The sequence below is a fragment of the Prionailurus viverrinus genome, chromosome B4 (assembly GCF_022837055.1).
Source record: "Prionailurus viverrinus isolate Anna chromosome B4, UM_Priviv_1.0, whole genome shotgun sequence".
NCBI lineage: Eukaryota > Metazoa > Chordata > Mammalia > Carnivora > Felidae > Prionailurus > Prionailurus viverrinus.
Window position 1 is genome coordinate 133,356,370 of NC_062567.1, and position 18,340 is coordinate 133,374,709.

At 57.6% G+C, this 18,340-nt stretch overlaps 1 protein-coding gene across 13 annotated transcripts in view; it reads right to left on the reverse strand.

The window, feature by feature from the left end:
* Window positions 1–8,386: 8,386 nt before the first annotated feature.
* Window positions 8,387–18,340, reverse strand: part of TTLL1 (TTL family tubulin polyglutamylase complex subunit L1) — a 31,611-nt gene continuing 21,657 nt past the window's right edge. For 6 of the 13 annotated variants that reach the window (XM_047866817.1, XM_047866818.1, XM_047866815.1 and 3 more), the window contains 5 exons: window positions 17,716–17,899; window positions 15,654–15,740; window positions 13,812–13,975; window positions 9,628–9,681; window positions 8,391–9,155 (listed from right to left, as the gene is read on the reverse strand). In XM_047866817.1, the coding sequence (XP_047722773.1) occupies window positions 9,026–9,155; window positions 9,628–9,681; window positions 13,812–13,975; window positions 15,654–15,740; window positions 17,716–17,899 (619 nt within the window). In that variant the 3' untranslated portion in view covers window positions 8,391–9,025. Of the gene's footprint in view, window positions 9,156–9,627; window positions 9,682–13,811; window positions 13,976–15,653; window positions 15,741–17,715; window positions 17,900–18,340 lie in introns of all 13 variants that reach the window. The other 7 variants (XM_047866813.1, XM_047866814.1, XM_047866816.1 and 4 more) reach the window with 5 other exon arrangements.

The window sequence follows — 18,340 nt, forward strand, 5'->3', positions numbered from 1 at the left end:
AGTCAGTTTTCCGACACATTTCTTTTCCTTCTCAGTCGGAAAGCTCTGATTTCCTTTTCCACGAGTCCCCGATTCAGGAGCCGGTGACCTTCTCACTGTTCGCGACCCAGCGCCGTGACCCGGAAGCGGTGTTATTTCACAGTCACGAGGAGCGGGGCCTCACTGAACGGCTCCTGGAAAGCGCGGCTGACACTGAACGGTGAGGGGTCGGGCGTGCGGACAACCGCCCTCCCGCCACGCGGTCGAAACTTCGCCAGTAACTTCTGGCTCTCCCAAAGCGTAACTCCTGCTGCTGATCAGAAGTCTGACTGGTAGTGCAAACAAGCTGATCAACACACATTCGATATGTATTGGGTATATACCGTGTTCTCACAGCAAAGTGAGCTAGAGAGAAGAAACTGCATCACAGGCAAGAGAAAATAATGTTTACGGTACTGTGCTGATGGAGAAAAAGCCACCGATGGATGAATACGTAGACCCCAAGGATCAGATGCATTTGAGTTAACTCCATTTTGCCCTGTTTACTTAACTCTGCTTTCAAGGCTCAAACCCCTTTCACACAAACGCCCCCTGCTGGGCAACTGAGAATCGCTCCTGCCTCCCGAGCCCCTCCCGCCCAGGTGTGCCGAAGCCACGCCCGCCACCCCCCACCCTCCCCCCTGCACACCCTGAGTTCACCTCCTCAGCTCTCTGCTGCTGTGCTTCCCTCCCGCCCCTTCCCATCTCCATCATCCTCCAAACCAGCCCCCAGACTCACATCTCTAAGGACACCAATCTTGTCCCTCCTCAAGAACATTCAATGGCTCCCTAGTGCCTGTGGAATAGGTCCAAGTTCTTTAGCCTGGCATCCAGTATCCTTCGTGATATGGCCCCGAGCCATCTTTCTGCAATTAGCCCTCACCATTCCCCTGCCTCCCATGCAGTTTCCACTCATTCTTTAAGGCACAGCTCAAACTCCTCCTCCTCCAGGAAGCCGCCCCAGGTTGCCATGCTGCGTCTCTAGCACTGAGCCTCTGCTGTCTCTTTCATTGCTGCATAGGCCTGGTCTTTACAAGAAACAGCTCGTGAACTCCTTGAGGGGCAGGCGCGGATACTTCAAAGTGGTAGCAAAAAGCTGATAGTAGGGGCGCCTGGGTGGCGCAGTCGGTTAAGCGTCCGACTTCAGCCAGGTCACGATCTCGCGGTCCGTGAGTTCGAGCCCCGCGTCAGGCTCTGGGCTGATGGCTCGGAGCCTGGAGCCTGTTTCCGATTCTGTGTCTCCCTCTCTCTCTGCCCCTCCCCCGTTCATGCTCTGTCTCTCTCTGTCTCAAAAATAAATAAAACATTGAAAAAAAAAATTAAAAAAAAAAAAAAAGCTGATAGTGACTTGGCACTTTTACAGCCATTATCTTCCTTTTCTCTCCATGACTCTCTGAGGTGGGCGGGCACAGGCTATTATCTCCACCTTGCAGCCGAGGAAACAAAGCTCAGAGAAGCTAAGTAACTTCCCCACAGGCGCACAGCAAGAAAGCAGGGGGGCCGGGAGAGAGCTGGTTCTTCTGCCCCGATTCTGTGATTCTGTCCTTGTTCCGTTACCCCCTGCAGGCTCCCTCGTGTGCCTCCCACACCTCATCCACGGAGAGTGACAGCCCGGATCTCTGGATTATCATCTTCAGCGTCAGTTCCTGGACTGTCCCGTGGCGACAGTGACCTGCTGTTTCCACGTGAAAAGGGCTTCCCTAGCAGACAGCGCCCTGTGCTGGAAAGAGCCCGTGGGAAGTTACATTTGCCAGGTCCGTGCCCTTCAAGGGCTGTGTGACCTTGGGAAGCTCCGCCCACAATGAAGGACCAGCCGCGTCCCCTGGTTCCCAGATGAGGTGCTGGCATTTGATGATGATGATGATTCTTAGCAGGCCCCTCAGGCTTGGTGAGAGAAGCAGTTTGCAAGCTGCGTAATGTAACCGTAGGGGAGGGAGGCGTGGGGCTCGTGTGCAGAGAAGCCCCGGCCAGGTATCCCCTGGCTGATTCTCCGCTCGCCACTCACAGCACCTGCTGAAGAGAAGAATGTGTTTCCCTGTCCTCCAAGATTAAACGGGGCCCCTGCCGACCTCAGGGAAGAAGTCCATCTTTCTTAACACTTGGCCTTGTGAAAAGTAACGAAGTCCGCCACAGGAACCTGTTACACGTTCTCTGTGTTCTTGCGTTCTCCCCACCAAGCCTGGAGGGGCGATCGCCTGGGGCCTAGAGGACCCCAGCACCTGGTTCTGCCCAGTGACCAGGCACCCAAAGGGCCTGTGGGGTGTGGGGGGCCTGAAGAGGCGGGGGTCTGCTCCGGACTGGCCGCTGGCAGGAAGGGGGCTTCTGGGTAACCCTCATCCACAGGGAAGGGAGCCTGGTCCTGTCCGGAGCCGGGGCTGGTGAAGCAGCCGGTGCTCCTGCAGCCGGGCCGGGGAGGTTTGGTCCTTCTGTGGCCTGAACGATGTTCATGCGGTCGTCCGTGTTCAGTGATGACCCAGGGGTCTTGTCTTCATCTTGATGATCTGTTAGCGGCCTTGTTGAATGCTGATATTCCGTGTAAGTGTTTATATTCCACGGGAGGCCCCCGAGCTGTGAGGACCAGGCTTACTCCTCCTGGCCGTCAGGGCTACTTTCTGTTCCACGGGGACAATGTCAGAGGACAGAAGTCCTCTGGTCTCTCCAGCTGGAAGAGCTCTCGGCGCCCCCATTTTAAGATGTCTTTTCCGAACCACCGCGGGCCAGCAGGGCCTAAGGCCTGGGACGGAAGGTGGCCACAGCACGCTGCTCTGTGGGCAGGTGGACGGGGACACAGTTGGAACCCTGTGCCAGTCCACCTCGCTGTTCCAGCCAGAATGGGAATCAGGCCACCGTGTGAGTGGTGAGACCCCTAGCAGGAGAGAGCCCTCACGGGGGCCTCCTGGGGAGAGGGGACCGTGAGGGCTCTCTCCTGCTGGGGGTCTCAGCAGGTTCCAGCACCTGACCCCTTAGGGGTGCTCTAGGTAAAGCAGCTCGGGGTATGGGGGTGGGGGGAGAGGCTGGGGGCAGTGGGGGATGGGGAAATGGTCACGAGGGACGAGGCCAGCGAGGCCCCACTGGCCCCTGCCACCGCAGTTCTGTGGAGCATGCCTGGTCCCACCCCCACCCAGGAAGCTGCTACCAGCGGTGGTCAGTGAGGCGTGCTACACTTGGGCCAGGGCCTACACGGCCACCTGGGCCGTCTGCCCGGCCACCTTCGAAGTCCCGTCCAAGCTATAGCTTCCTCGCCTGAGCCCTGGAAGGAGGCTGTGCTCAGGAACTCAGTCTCTGAAGATCCACCCAAGGACCTGGAAAGAGAACCCTGGGGTCCAGCTGGAGCTTCCAGGCAGCGTTTTTATGGAAGGAAAATCAAGGGGGTTAAACTTGAAAATGAAAAAAAAATTTTTTTTTGGACAAGTGGCAGTCAGGCGAAGCCTGTGGTTCCCTACAGGGGATACTGCAGTCCCCCAGGCTCTGTTTCTATATGGGGCACCGGCCACGCCAGGAGTGAGCATGAGACGGACCGCTCTGAACACTTCCAGGCGCCAACGTATGGAAATTCTATTTGCAACTTAAAAGCACAGAAGATACAGTATAGTTCAGGCTGGGATAAAACAGAAGATATGTGTGAAGAATGTAAAAATACATTGTCTAGGGCGCCTGGGTGGCTCATTCAGCTAAGCGTCCAACTTCCGCTCAGGTCACGGTCTCGTGGTTCATGGGTTCAGCCCCCGCGTCGGGCTCTGTGCTGACAGGTCAGAGCCTGGAGCCTGTTTCAGATTCTGTGTCTCCCTCTCTCTCTCTGCCCCTGCCCTGCTCACGCTCTGTCTCTCTCTCTCTCTCTCGCTTTCAAAAAAAAAATAAACATCAAAAACATATTAAAAAAACACATCACCCTCCCAAATGAGAAACAGGCAACAAAATCAGACGATGGCCCTGTTGCCTCACGAAGGGTCCTGAAATGCCCTGAGGGCAGCACCTGTTCAATGACACAGTGGACACCTTGTGGGTACCTGGTCACTGAGCAGAACCAGGTGCTGGGCCCAAAGACAAGCTGGCAGGGTGCCTGCAGCAGACCCTCCTCTGCCTCCCTGGCCTGTGGGAGGGTGACAACCTGATGCTGGGGAGACCAAGGGCCAGGTGGCCTGGAGGAAGGCCCCCTGGGCTGGCCAGGAGAGGAGGCAGAGCTGGAAACAGGACCCAGAGGGAGGACAGATGGCCCAGGCAGAGAAGAGTCATGTGGGTTTGGGGCGGGTGGACAGAGTGTGCACGGAGGGCTTCCTGAATCCCCCCAAGGACAAGAGGCTTGTAGAACCACCACACGCTGGGGAGAAATGGCCGTAATTCCAGAAAAATCCTGCTGGCTGGAGGGTGGAGCCTGACTGGCTGGGAGGGGGCTGCAGGCTGAGACCGGTGGGGGCTCTGGCAGGGGTCCAGGTGTGGGGGGGGAGGGGATGGGGAGGAGTTGGGGGGGTGGGGGGGAGGGGAGGCTAAGTGAGGAGGCTGTCACCAGGCTTAGGGGCTTGGGGGGAGGGAGGGGAGACTTTCAGGAAGACATCTTCGTTCCCAGCTTCAGCACCCAGTTTGCCAAGTAGGCAAATGATGAATGTAGCCTGGGAAAAACCAAACAAATCAAACCAAGAATCATTGCGGGGGCGCCTGGGTGGCTCAGTCAAGCGTCTGAATCTTGATTTCTGCTCGGGCCATGATGTCACAGCTGGTGGCTCCAAGCGGACAGTGCGGGGCCTGCTTGGGATTCTCTCTCTCTGCCCTTCCCCCCCCTTGGCCCCCCCCCTCTTGGGTGCACGCATACTCTCTCTCTCTCAAAATAAACTTTAAACAAAAAAGAATCACGGTGAAAATGACCCTCAGACTTTGGGAACCTGCCCCCCCCCCCTCCCCCCGCCGCAGTGCCCATCCAAAGGTAAATAATGGAAGCTGACAAGAAAGCGCCAAGTGCCGTCTGGACGAATCCACGCGAGGACCACTGCTGGAGCCCCGGGCCCGGCCATGAGCCGCGTTTACAGCCGCTGTTCTCCCGGCCTGCTTCGGCCATCGCGCACTTCCCACCCTCCTGTGTTCCAGAAGCTCAGAGGAAACATCTGATGTCACTGATGGAACAGTCAACATGTGACAAATCTATTTAGCAGACACTCGCTCTCACCTAGCAACCCGGTCGTCGGCAAACTAAGCACCTCACTCCTGATGGGACTGGGCTGCCCTCTGTGCTCAGGCTGAGGTCACCGCTCCCCACCAGGGACCGACTCCGCCCTTGTCCCGGATACATTGAGAGCAGAACCACAAGTAAGTGATTAGCCGGGTTGTAGGAACTCGTGGGGGGAAAGGCTGCGTGCAGGAGCCTGGAGCCAGGCCCGGAGGCCGCCCCCGCCCCGGGGTGAGCGGCCGCAGTCAGAGCCAGGACCCGGGGACCAGGGCCCTGCTTATTCCTGAAGCAAATATGCTTAATCCCCGTTCTGCACGCTAGGAAGCCGAGGTCCCAAGATCCACCGGCTGACTGCCTTGGGACAAACTAATAAATGGCAGAGCCAGGCCTCAAGCCCAGGTCTGACTCAAACTCAAACTCAAAACTCAAAGCCGCACCCGCCGTCAACACTGGACGTGAAATCGAGGGCTGCACAGGACGCACATGCAAGTCCCGTCATTAAGGGGGAAGCTTCTCGGGCTTAAAGTGAACACCGCAGACAACCCCCGCCCCCCCCAGTGTAATTCATCCGGATGCTGGTTTGATATTCACACTGTACCTCTCTCCCTTTCTGTCCTACTGCGTAAAAGGCCCTTTTCCCTAACACACGGGAGCGCACATACACATGCGACACGACATCCAAGCCTGACGTGCGTTCACACCTGGGTACGGGAAAGATCCCGATCTCTTATGTCCTCGGGACAATAGCATGAGAACAGATCCTGTGACTAACACCGGAACCAAAAGGCAGGGGGGGAGTTCTAAAGATAGATTCAAGACGGTGACCGAAGCATCAGCAAACAGGTGTCCGGCAGGAAGGTCAAGTGAAAGGCTCTTACTAAAAGTAACCCACAGGGACGCCTGGGTGGCTCAGTCGGTTGAGCGTCCGACTTCGGCTCAGGTCATGATCTCACGGTTCGTGAGTTCGAGCCCCGCGTCGGGCTCTGTGCTGACCGCTCGGAGCCTGGAGCCGGTTTCGGATTCTGTGTCTCCCTCTCTCTCTGCCCCTCCGCTGCTCTCAAAAAGAAATAAACTTAAAACAAATTAAGAAAAAAGTAACCCGCGTCTCAAAGTTAGAACACGCGTCAGTCACTCGGCCCAACTGACTCAGGTGTTCCCGTGTCTTCCTCTGGGTCACTTAGCGTCCAGGGTGGCATCGTGTCCACACACCACACCTAGAGCTTGTCCTGGCTGATGGCCGCGGACAGTGCTTACCCCCCCACCCCCCAGGCCTGCGGCAAACCCAGATGCTGACGTCACGTAAGCCACGAGGCGGGAACCGTCTGGGCCCATCTGACAGACTCACCTACAAAACCCAAGTGACAGAAACGGGTCTCTTCCGACAGCACCGACAGACAAAGGCCTTCGTAAAGATAAGTTACGGACAAGTATTTCCAGGGGCAGGTTTCCCTCAGAGTCAAGTGCAAGGGAAGGAAGCCAAGACGCCTGTCAGGTTCAGTACCTCGCTTTAGCACAGCGGCAGGGGAGAGAGTCAGGTTTTTTGTTTTTTTTTTAATTTTTTTTTCAATGTTTATTTATTTTTGGGACAGAGAGAGACAGAGCATGAACGGGGGAGGGGCAGAGAGAGAGGGAGACACAGCATCGGAAACAGGCTCCAGGCTCCGAGCCATCAGCCCAGAGCCCGACGCGGGGCTCGAACTCACGGACCGCGAGATCGTGACCTGGCTGAAGTCCGACGCTTAACCGACTGCGCCACCCAGGTGCCCCAAGGTTTTGTTTTTAAGTTAGTGCGGTATTTTCAAAACGTGAACACCTCGTAAAAAACCAAATCACACGCCGAGGCTGGTACGCTCTGCGGAAGGGGCTGGTCTCCTCCACTTGTGAATCCATTCTTCCAGCTCTAATGAAATAGAATGGGGCGCTGGGGTTTATAAGCAACATATATTTGGTTGTCACACGGTTCCTAAAAATACCCTTGTTAATTTGCTTTCCAGGAGCTACAGGGACATCATTTTGTTATCACGTTTCGTGTTGTTCCCAGTTCCTGAAATAGCTCCAGATAGCAAAGGTTGAAATGGGCGTTTTTCGGATTCGAATGAACCAGTTTGTGCTAAAGGCTGAGCGGTGGCTGGGGCTCCTGGGTGGCCTGGAGGGGGCTGGTTGCGGGAGGAACCACTCAGCGATCCCAGGGTTGGCACTTTCAGCCCCGCCCACACTCTCTGGGGAGGAGGTGGGGCTAAAGGGTGGAATCAATTCACCCATCAGTGGTCCACAGTTTAATCAGTCGGTACCATGTGAGGAAACCTTCATACACCCTGAACTATGGGATACGAACTACAGAATTCGGAGAGCTCCCGGGCTGGTGAACACACTGAGGCGGGGAGGCCGGTGCACCCGGGGAGGGCACGGCCGCCCCACCCCCCACCCCTTCCCCGCACACCTTGCCTTATGCCTCGCTTTAGGGGGCTGACCTGGTGGCAGCCCCCGTGATGAATCGGTAACGTAGCAGCGAAACTGTTTTCCTGAGTTCCGTGAGCCACTCCGGGAAATTAATCAAGCCCTCGGAGGGGTCCGAGAGGTGGTGGGAACCTCCAACTTACAGCAGGTAGGTCAGAAGTTGTGTGTGACATTTCCCGGGCACTCGCGGCCGCCCTAAAGGAAAGCACAAATGGTTACCTGATAGAGATCGCGGTCCGGCAGGACAGGAGGCTCCGTCAGCCTGCAACTGTTTTAACGATTTACGAGAAAAACAAGGCAAGCTCCAGAAACTTCCGAGCCTCCGAGCCTCCGTTTCCTGGAGCCCTAACGTCACCCTCCCCTCCAGAGTGATGTGGGGAACTAAGGCAAGAAGAAAATGTAGAGAAAATTACGTGTCCTTGTAACCTGCAGCGCACTGACAGATACCTGAGGCAAATACAGAGAAGAACATTCCTCCAGGAAGTCCCTAGGGTCTTAAGGTTAATGCTTTGCTCGCTGGAGGGAAAAAAACAATCTTAGCTTGACAATAGCAAAGGCTCAGGTATCCTAGGAATCCTCCTTAGCAATGAGAGTCCTTTTGTTTTTTAAAAGTTTTAAATGTTTATTCATTTTTGAGAGAGAGGGGGCAGGGGAGGGGCAGGGAGAGAGGGAGACCCAGAATCGGAAGCAGGTTCCGGGCTCTGAGCTGTCAGCACAGAGCCCGACGCGGGGCTCGGGCTCAAGAACCGTGAGATCATGACCTGAGCCAAGGTCGAACGCTTCACCGAATGAGCCACCCAGGCGTCCCTGAAAGTCCTTTTGGAGGCCTCCCTTTGGCCTTCCCTCACCTCCCCTAACTCTGGTATAGAACCAGTCACGCCTCACGACCCCAGCGCAGCTTTCTGCCCAGGGTCCTGTCCACGTGCTTTAACAGAATCACCTTTTCGCACCAAAGACGTCTCAAGAATTCTTTCTTGGCCGTGGGCCCCGGACCCCCACCGTCACTTCAAAAGCGCATCAGTGGGGGCGCGGGAGGGGCCGTCTCGCGGGACGTGGGCCCTTCCCCCGTGGGATCCGACGCCATCTCCAGGCAGATGGTGTCAGAGTTGAGTTAAATCGTGGGACACCCAGCACCAGCCGGAGACGCGCAGAATCGCTTGGGGTGGGAAAAAATCCCCCCGTCTGGGGCCCGCAGTACCGTGCGAGAGTGACCGAGAAGCAGGGCCCCTCTCCCTCGTGAGACACTCCTTAACCTTTCAAAGAAGTGCCTTTATTTATTTACAGGGCTTACGAAAGGAAAAAAAGCTCTAGAAAAAAGGAAATTTCAAAATAGGCCCAGGTGCGGGGAGCATTTGGGAGGGTCGGGCTGCGGTCTTCTGCGCCTCCTGGTGGTCACTTCCAGGTTGTGAGGACGGTTCTCCCCGAGTCTCTCGATCGGCCCCCTCTGGGCCCCAGCGACTGGCCCTGGCGACTTCTCAGCTCCCGGTCGGCCCCGTCGCCCTGCGCCAGCTCCTCATCATAGCTGGAAACAGAGGGACATCTTCAGGGTCCAGCAGCAGCAATGCCACGCACGGCCACTGGCCGCTGAGCGGCGGCGTGGCGAATCCCGCAGCAGCCAGGGAAGCGGCCCGGCCCCCACCCTGCGCTCCCCCAGCCCACCAAACCCTGCCCGAGGCCACAGAGCGCAGGCGTGCTGCCTCGTTAAACTGTTTTCGGGAACAGCTGACATCTTACAAAAGGCTACCAGATGGAACGGCGCAATGACCCCAAGGGACACATGAGTGAGACACCAGGGTGGTGAGGGAGAAAGCTGACGTCTAGAAATATTTTTACGCACAGCATCTGGGGGCAGGTTATGACTGACCCCGGTTGAGATCGGGAACAGGGTGTGAATGACCCACCCGGGAGGAGGGGGCCAGGACAGGGAGAGGCTCACAAGAAAGCAGGGCCCTCCCAAGAAAGGCTAGATCCCGCCTCCACCAGCCTCGACTTACCTGCCCCTCTCCATTAACATTCGCACACCAGGCCTGTGTAGGAAAGCGCATGATCTGTGTAGGAAACAGAGCCTGGGCTTTCGCCTTGGAAAGAACTGAGCTGGGACCCTGGACGCGCCCGCCCGATGATGACATCTATCGGGGCAGTCCCTGGCCCCTCTCGCCACGATGAGCCCCTCTTACGGGGTCCGTGAGGGTGGAGAAACCCCACTGCACCGCTTGCCGGCCCTGGCAGTGAAGGCTCTGGCGAACGAGGTCTCCTATCCCCGCCGTGACTTCACATCACCCTCCTGCCTCAGAACAGCGGGCCTTATGATCCCCACTTTCTGTATGCTGTGAAACCTCATTCACGGGGGTCATTTGGTGGCCACGCCCTGACTGAGGACCCTCTGTGATAAGCAGACATTCATGCCAAATGCGACAGGGACTAAGATGCTGAGTTATGTTGCGTTGGCTGAATTTTGCTCACTTTGGGAAAACGGTATATTCCTGTTAAATGTTTATTCCCAGAATCAGAATCTGCACGTCGAGTGTGGTGTGGGACAGAAGCTTCTCAAGCTGCAGAACACAGTCTCTGCATCGTGCTTCTGGTGGCAAACTGGGGGCTGAGAAGGAAGGGCAAGGAGGGGGAAGGCCAGTTTGTTGGGCTTCTCTCTGTCGGGATGGGGATCAGGGCAACAACGGGGGACCCCCGTCTCCCCCGTCTCCCTAAGGAGAGATGATGCCGAAGGGAGGACTCCCCAGGGACGCTGGAGGGTCCGCCTGTGGGGGGTCCTCCCAGGAAGCCTCCCGGGCCCCTCTCCACCCCAGGGACTGCTAGAGCCCCTGGACGCCCCGTTCGCATGTCAGCACCCACCCGTTGGCACCTGCTGCCGGTTCTGTGCCTGTGCTGCTGACCTAAAGGCCGGAGTGACCCCATCCATCTGGCTCGCACTTGCCCCAGCACCTCGCTCTGGGGCGGGTGTGCAATGAGAATGTACTGAATGATGGGGGGGGAGACCCACACAGGGATTACCAGTCTCACTGTGCATTTGTGCTGGTGTGTGCAGCTTGCAAACATGGCAGAAACAAGCATTTGGCAAGCAGCTGGCATCTGGGACGAGCTGTTCCCAGGGGCGGGATGGTCCCCGATGGAGCTAATGTGGAGGAGAATCAGGCAGGAGGGTTTTCAAGGGCCCCCTCCCATTCTAGCAGGCTTTCCTCCTGGCTTTTTTTTTTTTTTTTTTTTAGTTGACTTATTTTGAGAGAGGGAGAGAGACTGAGAGAGCTCGCACAGCAGGGGAGGGACAGCGGGAGAAGGAAAGAGAAAATCCCAAGCGGGCTCTGTGCCGTCAGCTTGGAGCCCAATGCAGGGCTCGATCCCACGAACTGCAAAATCGTGACCTGATGTGAAATCCAGAGTTGGTTGCCCAACCGACTGAGCCACCCAGGCGCCCCTCCCCCTGGCTTTTTGACAAGTGGATGGCAGTCATCGGCAGGGTTCAGGCAGTGTTTTAAAGCCTGTACGAGTGTACCCAGCACCTTCAGACCTGGGCCTGGAGGCCGCAGGTACAGAGGGCGGGGCCTCACGGCTTGAAGGCCGGGACGGCAATCAGGGCGACGAGAGCGCCTATTTCTGGGGGCCGGCGGCAGCAGCAGCCCTGTGACCTTGGGCAGTTAACTGGCACCCCGGCTTCCTCCTCCTCCTGCCGGCACCCCCGGAGGACGGCTGGGAACAACACTCCAGAAAGGCAGAGCACCTAGCTGGGCAGGAAGCCGGGGCCCGCCCTCCTGCTTCGGGAGGGAGGCAGAGGCTGTGAGCCACAAACAGGATTCCTGCCTATGAGGTCATCTAAAGCACAGGGAGCAGTCCTGAATGAAAGCGTCTGGAACTATCAGCTCTGTGCTGGAGCCTTCCTTACGTATGGGGTGGGGTGAGGGCAGCTGAGTGGGTTGGTGGGGGAGGGGGGGTTACCTCTCTGTCTCTCACCTAATGGCAGGGAGGCTCTGACCTCTGCATCTTCAACGGGGAGCAGAGTGCTGCCCTCCCCCTCGATCCCAGCAGCCCCGCCACCCACCACCCTGGGCTGGGAGCTCGCGGATCTGGATCCAGGTCCCTCACGCTGCTGGCGAGAGGCAAGACTCCTCCCCACGCTCTGCGCCCACCTGTCTCAGAGGCTGTCGGGGCTCAGCCCCCGTCTCCTCCATGTCACCCTGCACGTCCCTCGCTGCCACCCCCAGAGGCCCCGCACACGCTCCAGTCTGACCCCCCGCCCCAACAAACTCTTCCTTCGCGCCCTCAGATCTCCGTCGCCAGCAAACCCGAGTCCTCGGCCTCATCCTGGAAACGTCCCCTGCACCTTCCCGTGCTAAAACCTGGCTCTCCCTGAAGACGTTGCTCCCCTGCAGCCCCGCCCGTAGGGGTGCTCTCTCTCCCACCCACCATTCCCCTGGGCCTGCAGCAAGCCCCCCTCGTCAAAACCTCCTTCCCGGGTCGGGAGGACCCACCACCCTCCTTGCGCGGTTACCCAGAACCCTCCACGGCGCTGCCCCTAACTGCTTAAGGCTCAGGCTCCTGGCTCACAACCCCGGCGACCGCAATGACCAAACAGAGGAGACCCCAGTTCCCTGACCCTGCGCCCCCTCCCCCCACGACCTTGTCCTCCCCCAGCTCAGACCATTCCCACGGCACCTGACCTTGTCCCGTTCAGCAACCGCCATTCCTGCAAAACCCGGACCGCAGACGCTCACCCTGACCTCTCCTCTCCCGCTCGCTTCCCGGGCGTCCCCACCCCAGCAACTCCAACCACCGGGATCTCGGATCACCTCCCACCCCTCCCACTGTCCTCCTCTCTCGCCATCCTCCTTGCCTGACAAGCCCCCAGAGCGGCTCACTTCCCACCCTCTGCTCACCCTGCACTCGGACCAGGCAGCTGACCGGGGCTGGAGAAAACGGTCAAGGGCACCGAGCGCTCGCGCTTGAAGCTCCCCTCCGCCGCCCTTGGAGGCTCCGCGCTCTTCTCTGCGGAGCTGACCTTCCACCCTCCCCTGTACCGCTCGCCCATCATCAACGCCACGCAGGGCAGAGGCTCTGCGGTCCAAGCCCCCGCGCCCGCCGCGCCTCCAACTGGGGGCCTGGGACCTTGTGCTGCGAGAAATTCACTACAAATTTCTTCCCTTGTTTTCTTGAAACATTAAACACCCGTTTTTACTTTCACAGAAATGCGTAACGTGAACCTGACACACGGGCCCCTTCCAGTTCGGGACACTATCTCCCTTTTCTCTCCGGCTCCCTTCCACACCTCACGGCCCGTGGCGGCAACATCCGTGTGGACAAGCTGATGCGCGGCCCTCCACGTTTCCGGGCTCGCCCACGCTCACGGAGGCAGCCCGACACACACGTATGTCCACGCTGGGGGTGGGGTTGAGGCCACTGCCCGTTTAACAAGGATTCTGGGATGCGCTTTCCTCCCTCAGCGTCCCCGGCCCCACGGCAGAGCTCCTGGGCCACGTTTCAGTGGCCACCCACCACCCCGTGGTACGAACGAGTGGTACTTCACGTATCCACTGCCCTCCTGACGCTGCTCCCACTTCTTGTCACTGCCGATGGGCCACACCACCTCTCTAAACCTTTGTTTCCGCATGCCTAAGGTGGAGCTAATGATGACACTGACCTCGGGAGGTGGCTGGGGGAACGAAGCACGGGAACACGGGAGTAAAGCCCTTGGCAGTTTCTGGCATGTGGTCAGCCCTCAACTGCCCGCTACTATTGTTACCATTTCTTGTCCTTCCCTCTGTACAACAGCCCCACTCAAAAGGCGCACAAACTGAGGCTCAAAGAGTTGCAGAGTTCCTCAATGTCATCCAGCTCCAAGTGGCGGGGCCTGGGTGCGAGCTGGGCCCGGGGTGGGGCGGGGGGGTGGGGAGGGAGGTAAGCCACAGAGATCTCCTGTTCCCACCTTACAAGGTGCCCAGCGTGTGGCAAACGCTTCATGAATAATTATCAAACAAAAGGCCTAGACAAACACCTAGTTTAATATCCGTTTCTTCGCTACCACGTGATCTATCCCGGAACACCGTGAGTAAAAGAAATACTCGGCCCAAACAAGGCAAGTCCACACACAACCAGAAAATCCAAGCTGGGCCTTGCCACCCCTCCGTCTGACACACACGAGGACGGCTGCCCGGTCTGCACGCCAACTTACAGAATTTCGTAATTGCCAAGAACTTCCTTCGGGGGTGATTTGTTCCATTTACAGTCTGGAATCTCGCCATTAGGGACTGCGATATTGAGGGTGTCATTGATCAGGTTATACTTAAGGATTCGGTCGTTGGCGGTGCTGGAGGTGAGAGACGGGGACGCGTTCACCTACGAGAGGAAAGGAATCACTCTTCACGTGGATCACTGGCTCCTCTGGCATGAAAACACAGACTGCAGAGGAAAACGCTGGCTACCGCGCCTTTTAGGCAAAACTGTCAATTCGTCCCCTTAACGTATAGTATCTTCAGGCACCTTGTATAGGAAGCGTTTTAGGGTCCTACTTTCATCAGCTGTTAGACGAAATATAAAAAGTCAGACACAGGTTGGGATTACGACCTACAAATCGCTCAGCGCACAGATAAAAATGTTGAGTGAACGCAGATCATAAACCTAACCTCTGTGTCTACCTGTGTGGACACTCTACCCCAAATATTGGAAGCCACTCAGAGCTTTGCTAGAATCAGCAAAGCCAATTAACCTGAGTAGCATCGTGGGGTTGAAGTAAAAAGTCATGTGTCCCCGGGGCGCCTGGGTGGCTCAGCGTCCGACTTCGGCTCGGGTCATGATCTCACGGTTCGTGGATTCAAGCCCCACGTCGGGCTCTGTGCTACCAGCTGGGAGCCTGGAGCCTGCCTCTGATTCTGTGTCTCCCTCTCTCTCTGCCCCTCCCCTGCTCATTCTCTCTCTCTCTCTCTCTCTCTCTCTCTCTCTCTCAAAAATAAATAATAAAGATTTAAAAAAATTAAAGAAAAAAAAAAAGGAATGCGTCCCCTCTGCTCCGCCTTTTAAGCAATCTCAACACTCAACATGGGGCTCGAACTCACAACCCCGAGATCAAGAGTCGCATGTTCCACCGAATGGGCCAGTCGGACGTCCCCAGTGGGCCCCTTTTTGGCGAAGAGAGTAATACCTCACCAATAAAGCAATATTCTGACAAATGGAACCCATCTGATAAACGGAAGGTTAGTCCCCTAAGGCCTCTGAGGAGCTAAGCAACGTCAGGAGTCCTCAAGTTAAAATGCACGGACTGGGTGGAGAGTCCCGCAGGCCCTCAGTCACCAGCTATTTACTCCACTTCAGGCACAGCTGTAAGGACCTTGGTTAGCTGCTTCCTCAGGCCACGGCAGAGTGGAGGCAAAAACCTGCAAGTTACTCGGGTTTCTCCCAAACAGTCAGGCTGTGTCTTCGTGCTGCTGGTAGGGTATCCAACGTATACAGTCAAAGGGGCTGCATGAACCTCAGGCGCCCTTGAAATTACCACTGTAGCATATCATCATGCCCTAATTATCATAAATAGGCTACAATTAAAGTCTGTTATGTTAGAAGGAGTATTCGTCATATTCACAATTAAGGTCCTGGCTCATCAAGGAAAGCTCGACTGCCATTCAAGTGAGTCGCTTTAAAATGGAAAAAAAGGGCTCTGCAGCGCAATGGCTAGCGCACTGAACTTCTGAAATGGAAAAACAGAGCACGTAAATATTTTACACACGCGTCTGTCGATCTCTCTACATATCTGTGTATGTCTCTGCACACGCGGGTTGGGCAGCGTAAGAAGTAACCCGGGAAGAGCTATTTTGGAAGTTGGCTCTCTGATAACCTGACTCTTCCGGCAGCTTCCCGCAGGGGCGGCTCCCACTGTCCACCATCAGCAAACTTGTCCGACCTGCCCGTCTGTCCCCGTCACCTTCCAGAGCCTCACGTGCCCCGGCCCTGCCGCCTGGCCTGAGAGACGGGGCAGAGGCAGCCGGGAGGGCGACCGGCCACACGCGTTCCTGCAGGCGGTTACCTCAATCAGCCAGGGCTTCAGCTTGTCGTCGATGATGATGTCATAGCCATAGCACTCGAAGCAGTGTTTGTCGTTGTTCATCACCGGCTGTAAGACAGGAACTAGTGTCTTGTACAGCCAGCCTCGGGAGGGCCCGGCTGGGACCACCGCCCCGGACACACGGCAGGTCACGGGGCAGGACCTCCTCGGGGTCCCGACGTGACGTGCGGGGTCTCACCACCGAGATCAGCGCTCCCCACCTCCACCCCCAGTGCCGCCTCCCATCCTTCCCCGGCTCCTCCCACAGGGCCCAGACTCAGAAACCTCCCTCGGCCTCTGAGGGCACTTCCTGAAGCGATTACCGGTGTCTCCGGGTCTCACTCATCAGAGGCTTGATCAAAGCAACCACGTCTCTGTTGGCATGGGACTGTCCTCAGAGTGGACAGAAACCCAGCTCCAGAGTCCAGGCCTGTGCAACCTCGTCACAGGCCCTTCTCAGGTCCTTAGGGATGCGGGGTGCCAGCCTACGAACCTCCCTTCTCTTTGACAAGCCAATCCATTTACTAAAAATTTGGGGACTTTCTTTTTAACTTTTTTTGTTCCATTTTTATTTTAAAAACTTTTAAATGTTTATTTATTTTTGAGAGAGAGAAAGACAGAGCATGAGCGGGGAGGAGCAGAGAGAGGGAGATGCAGGATCCCAAGCAGGGTCCAGGCTCTGAGCCGTCAGCACAGAGCCCGACGAGGGGCTCGAACCCACAAACCGTGAGATCCTGATCTGAGCTGAAGTCCGACGCTTAACCCACTGAGCCACCCGGGTGCCCCTCTTTTTAACTTTCAATTCCACTTTATAAACCGTTCTCCAGGTACATAAAAAACCCTGCCAGCCGCTCGCTTACAATGCAGGTCCCCAGGCCCCACCGAGGCTGCGTGGATGAAAACCTGTGGGAAGGCCTAGCAAGCAGCCATGTCACATACACCTGGGGACCCTGCTGCCCCCCACAGTGAGTAAAGCCCACAGACACAGCAGTGAGGCCTTCTCACACATTAGCGGGCGTGTGGACTCTATTTCAAACACTGGATCTAGAACCAAAAACTCCTGAGGGAGAGACAGGCCAGTCCAGCCTCACTCACTGGAGGAAAACTAGGGTGGGGGGGGGGCAGAGGCTGGTTTCCCAGGGGAGTCAGTGGGCCCGCATCTCGCCGGGGAGTGGTCCTACCCCGGCCACTGCCCACACCACCGTCCCAGCAGCCCGTGCAGGACAGGAGGTTGCTAGCTCCCCCGGCCCCCACCCCACTGTCTCCCGGTTTCCCAGAGACGGCCTCCGAGGCTCAGAGGGGCTGGAGCACCCTCCACGGGACGTGCCGCCTACTCTCCGGGCCGGGCCGAGCGTCCTCGGGTGTCACACCCACTGGGCCTGTCTGCTGAGAGCCCCCTTGGCAGGCCTGGGCCCCAACGCCTGTTCCCGCGCTTCCCCACTCTGGGGCCGGGCCTCCCTTTTGCTTCTGAGTCACGGGGTGATGAGCATCTGGGACCCCACATGTGAAGCTCGGGGCACAGCCGCCCGCGCACCGGTGGCCTGCTGTTCATCCCTTCCCATTGCCTCAAAACCAGCCGCACACCTGCTTCGGCACAGCAAAACAAGACACCAACGGGGACTGCGAGCCAGCCAACGAGGAGCACGCTTGGGGCAACAGGGAGGCGGGTTTCTAGCACCCCGACGTCCGTGACCCCACAGAGCGGGAGGCCCAAACTCGAGGAGGCCACCGCGAGTCCACCTCTGACCAGCAGCTTGCGCCAAAACACGCCCCCTCGATCCGATGGCACGGACGGGCTGCAGGGGACACCGGCAGGACTCGCCCGGGCTGGCGGCTGCCGCGGAAGGCCCGGCAGCCGGTACACCCTGGGCGGCACCCGGCCGGAAGCTGGCCCCTCTCCCTCCGCCAAGCTGCCCCGGCCTCTGGCAGACGTGTGGCCATGCGGGAGGTGGGCCCGTAAAGGCGAGTCTCCGTAGCCAAAGAACCAGCAGCCCTCCCCGCCCCACTCGGTGGCTCCCAGGCCGGACCCCCGCCTTTCTCTCACCGCCACGGCCTTCAGCGACTGCACGATGATCCAGTGGATCTCGTCGAACAGCTTGCCGGTCACCTCCTTGCCTCGGGTGCTCTCCAGGTATAGCCGCAGGTTGTTCACCGTCCACTTGCCCCCGTGGATGTGGTTGTAGTCCTCCTGGCGACGGGAAAGGACACGGGGCCCCAGGCAATGCACCCTGAGGACCCCAGCACTTGCTCTCTCACCCTAGAACGGTGCTGGGTGCTCCTGCCCCGTGAGGACCTGGACCTCCTATGCGGCGCTTGGTTTAAAATACCCACCTGTGGGCGCCTGGGGGGGCTCAGTCGGTTAAGTGGCCGACTTTGGCTCAGGCCGTGATCTCACAGTTCGTGAGTTCGAGCCCTGCGTCGGGCTCTGTGCTGACGGCTCGGAGCCTGGAGCCTGCTTGGGATTCTGTGTCTCCCTCGATCTCTGCCCCTCCCCCGCTCATGCTCTGTCTCTCTCAAAAATTAAAAAAAAAAAAAAAAATTAAAAAAAAAATAAAATACCCATCTCTGGGCACCTGGGGGGCTCAGTCGGTTAAGTGCCCAACTCTTGGTTTCAGCTCAGGTCACGATCTCAGGATTCACGAGTTCGAGCCCCACATCAAGTTCTGTGC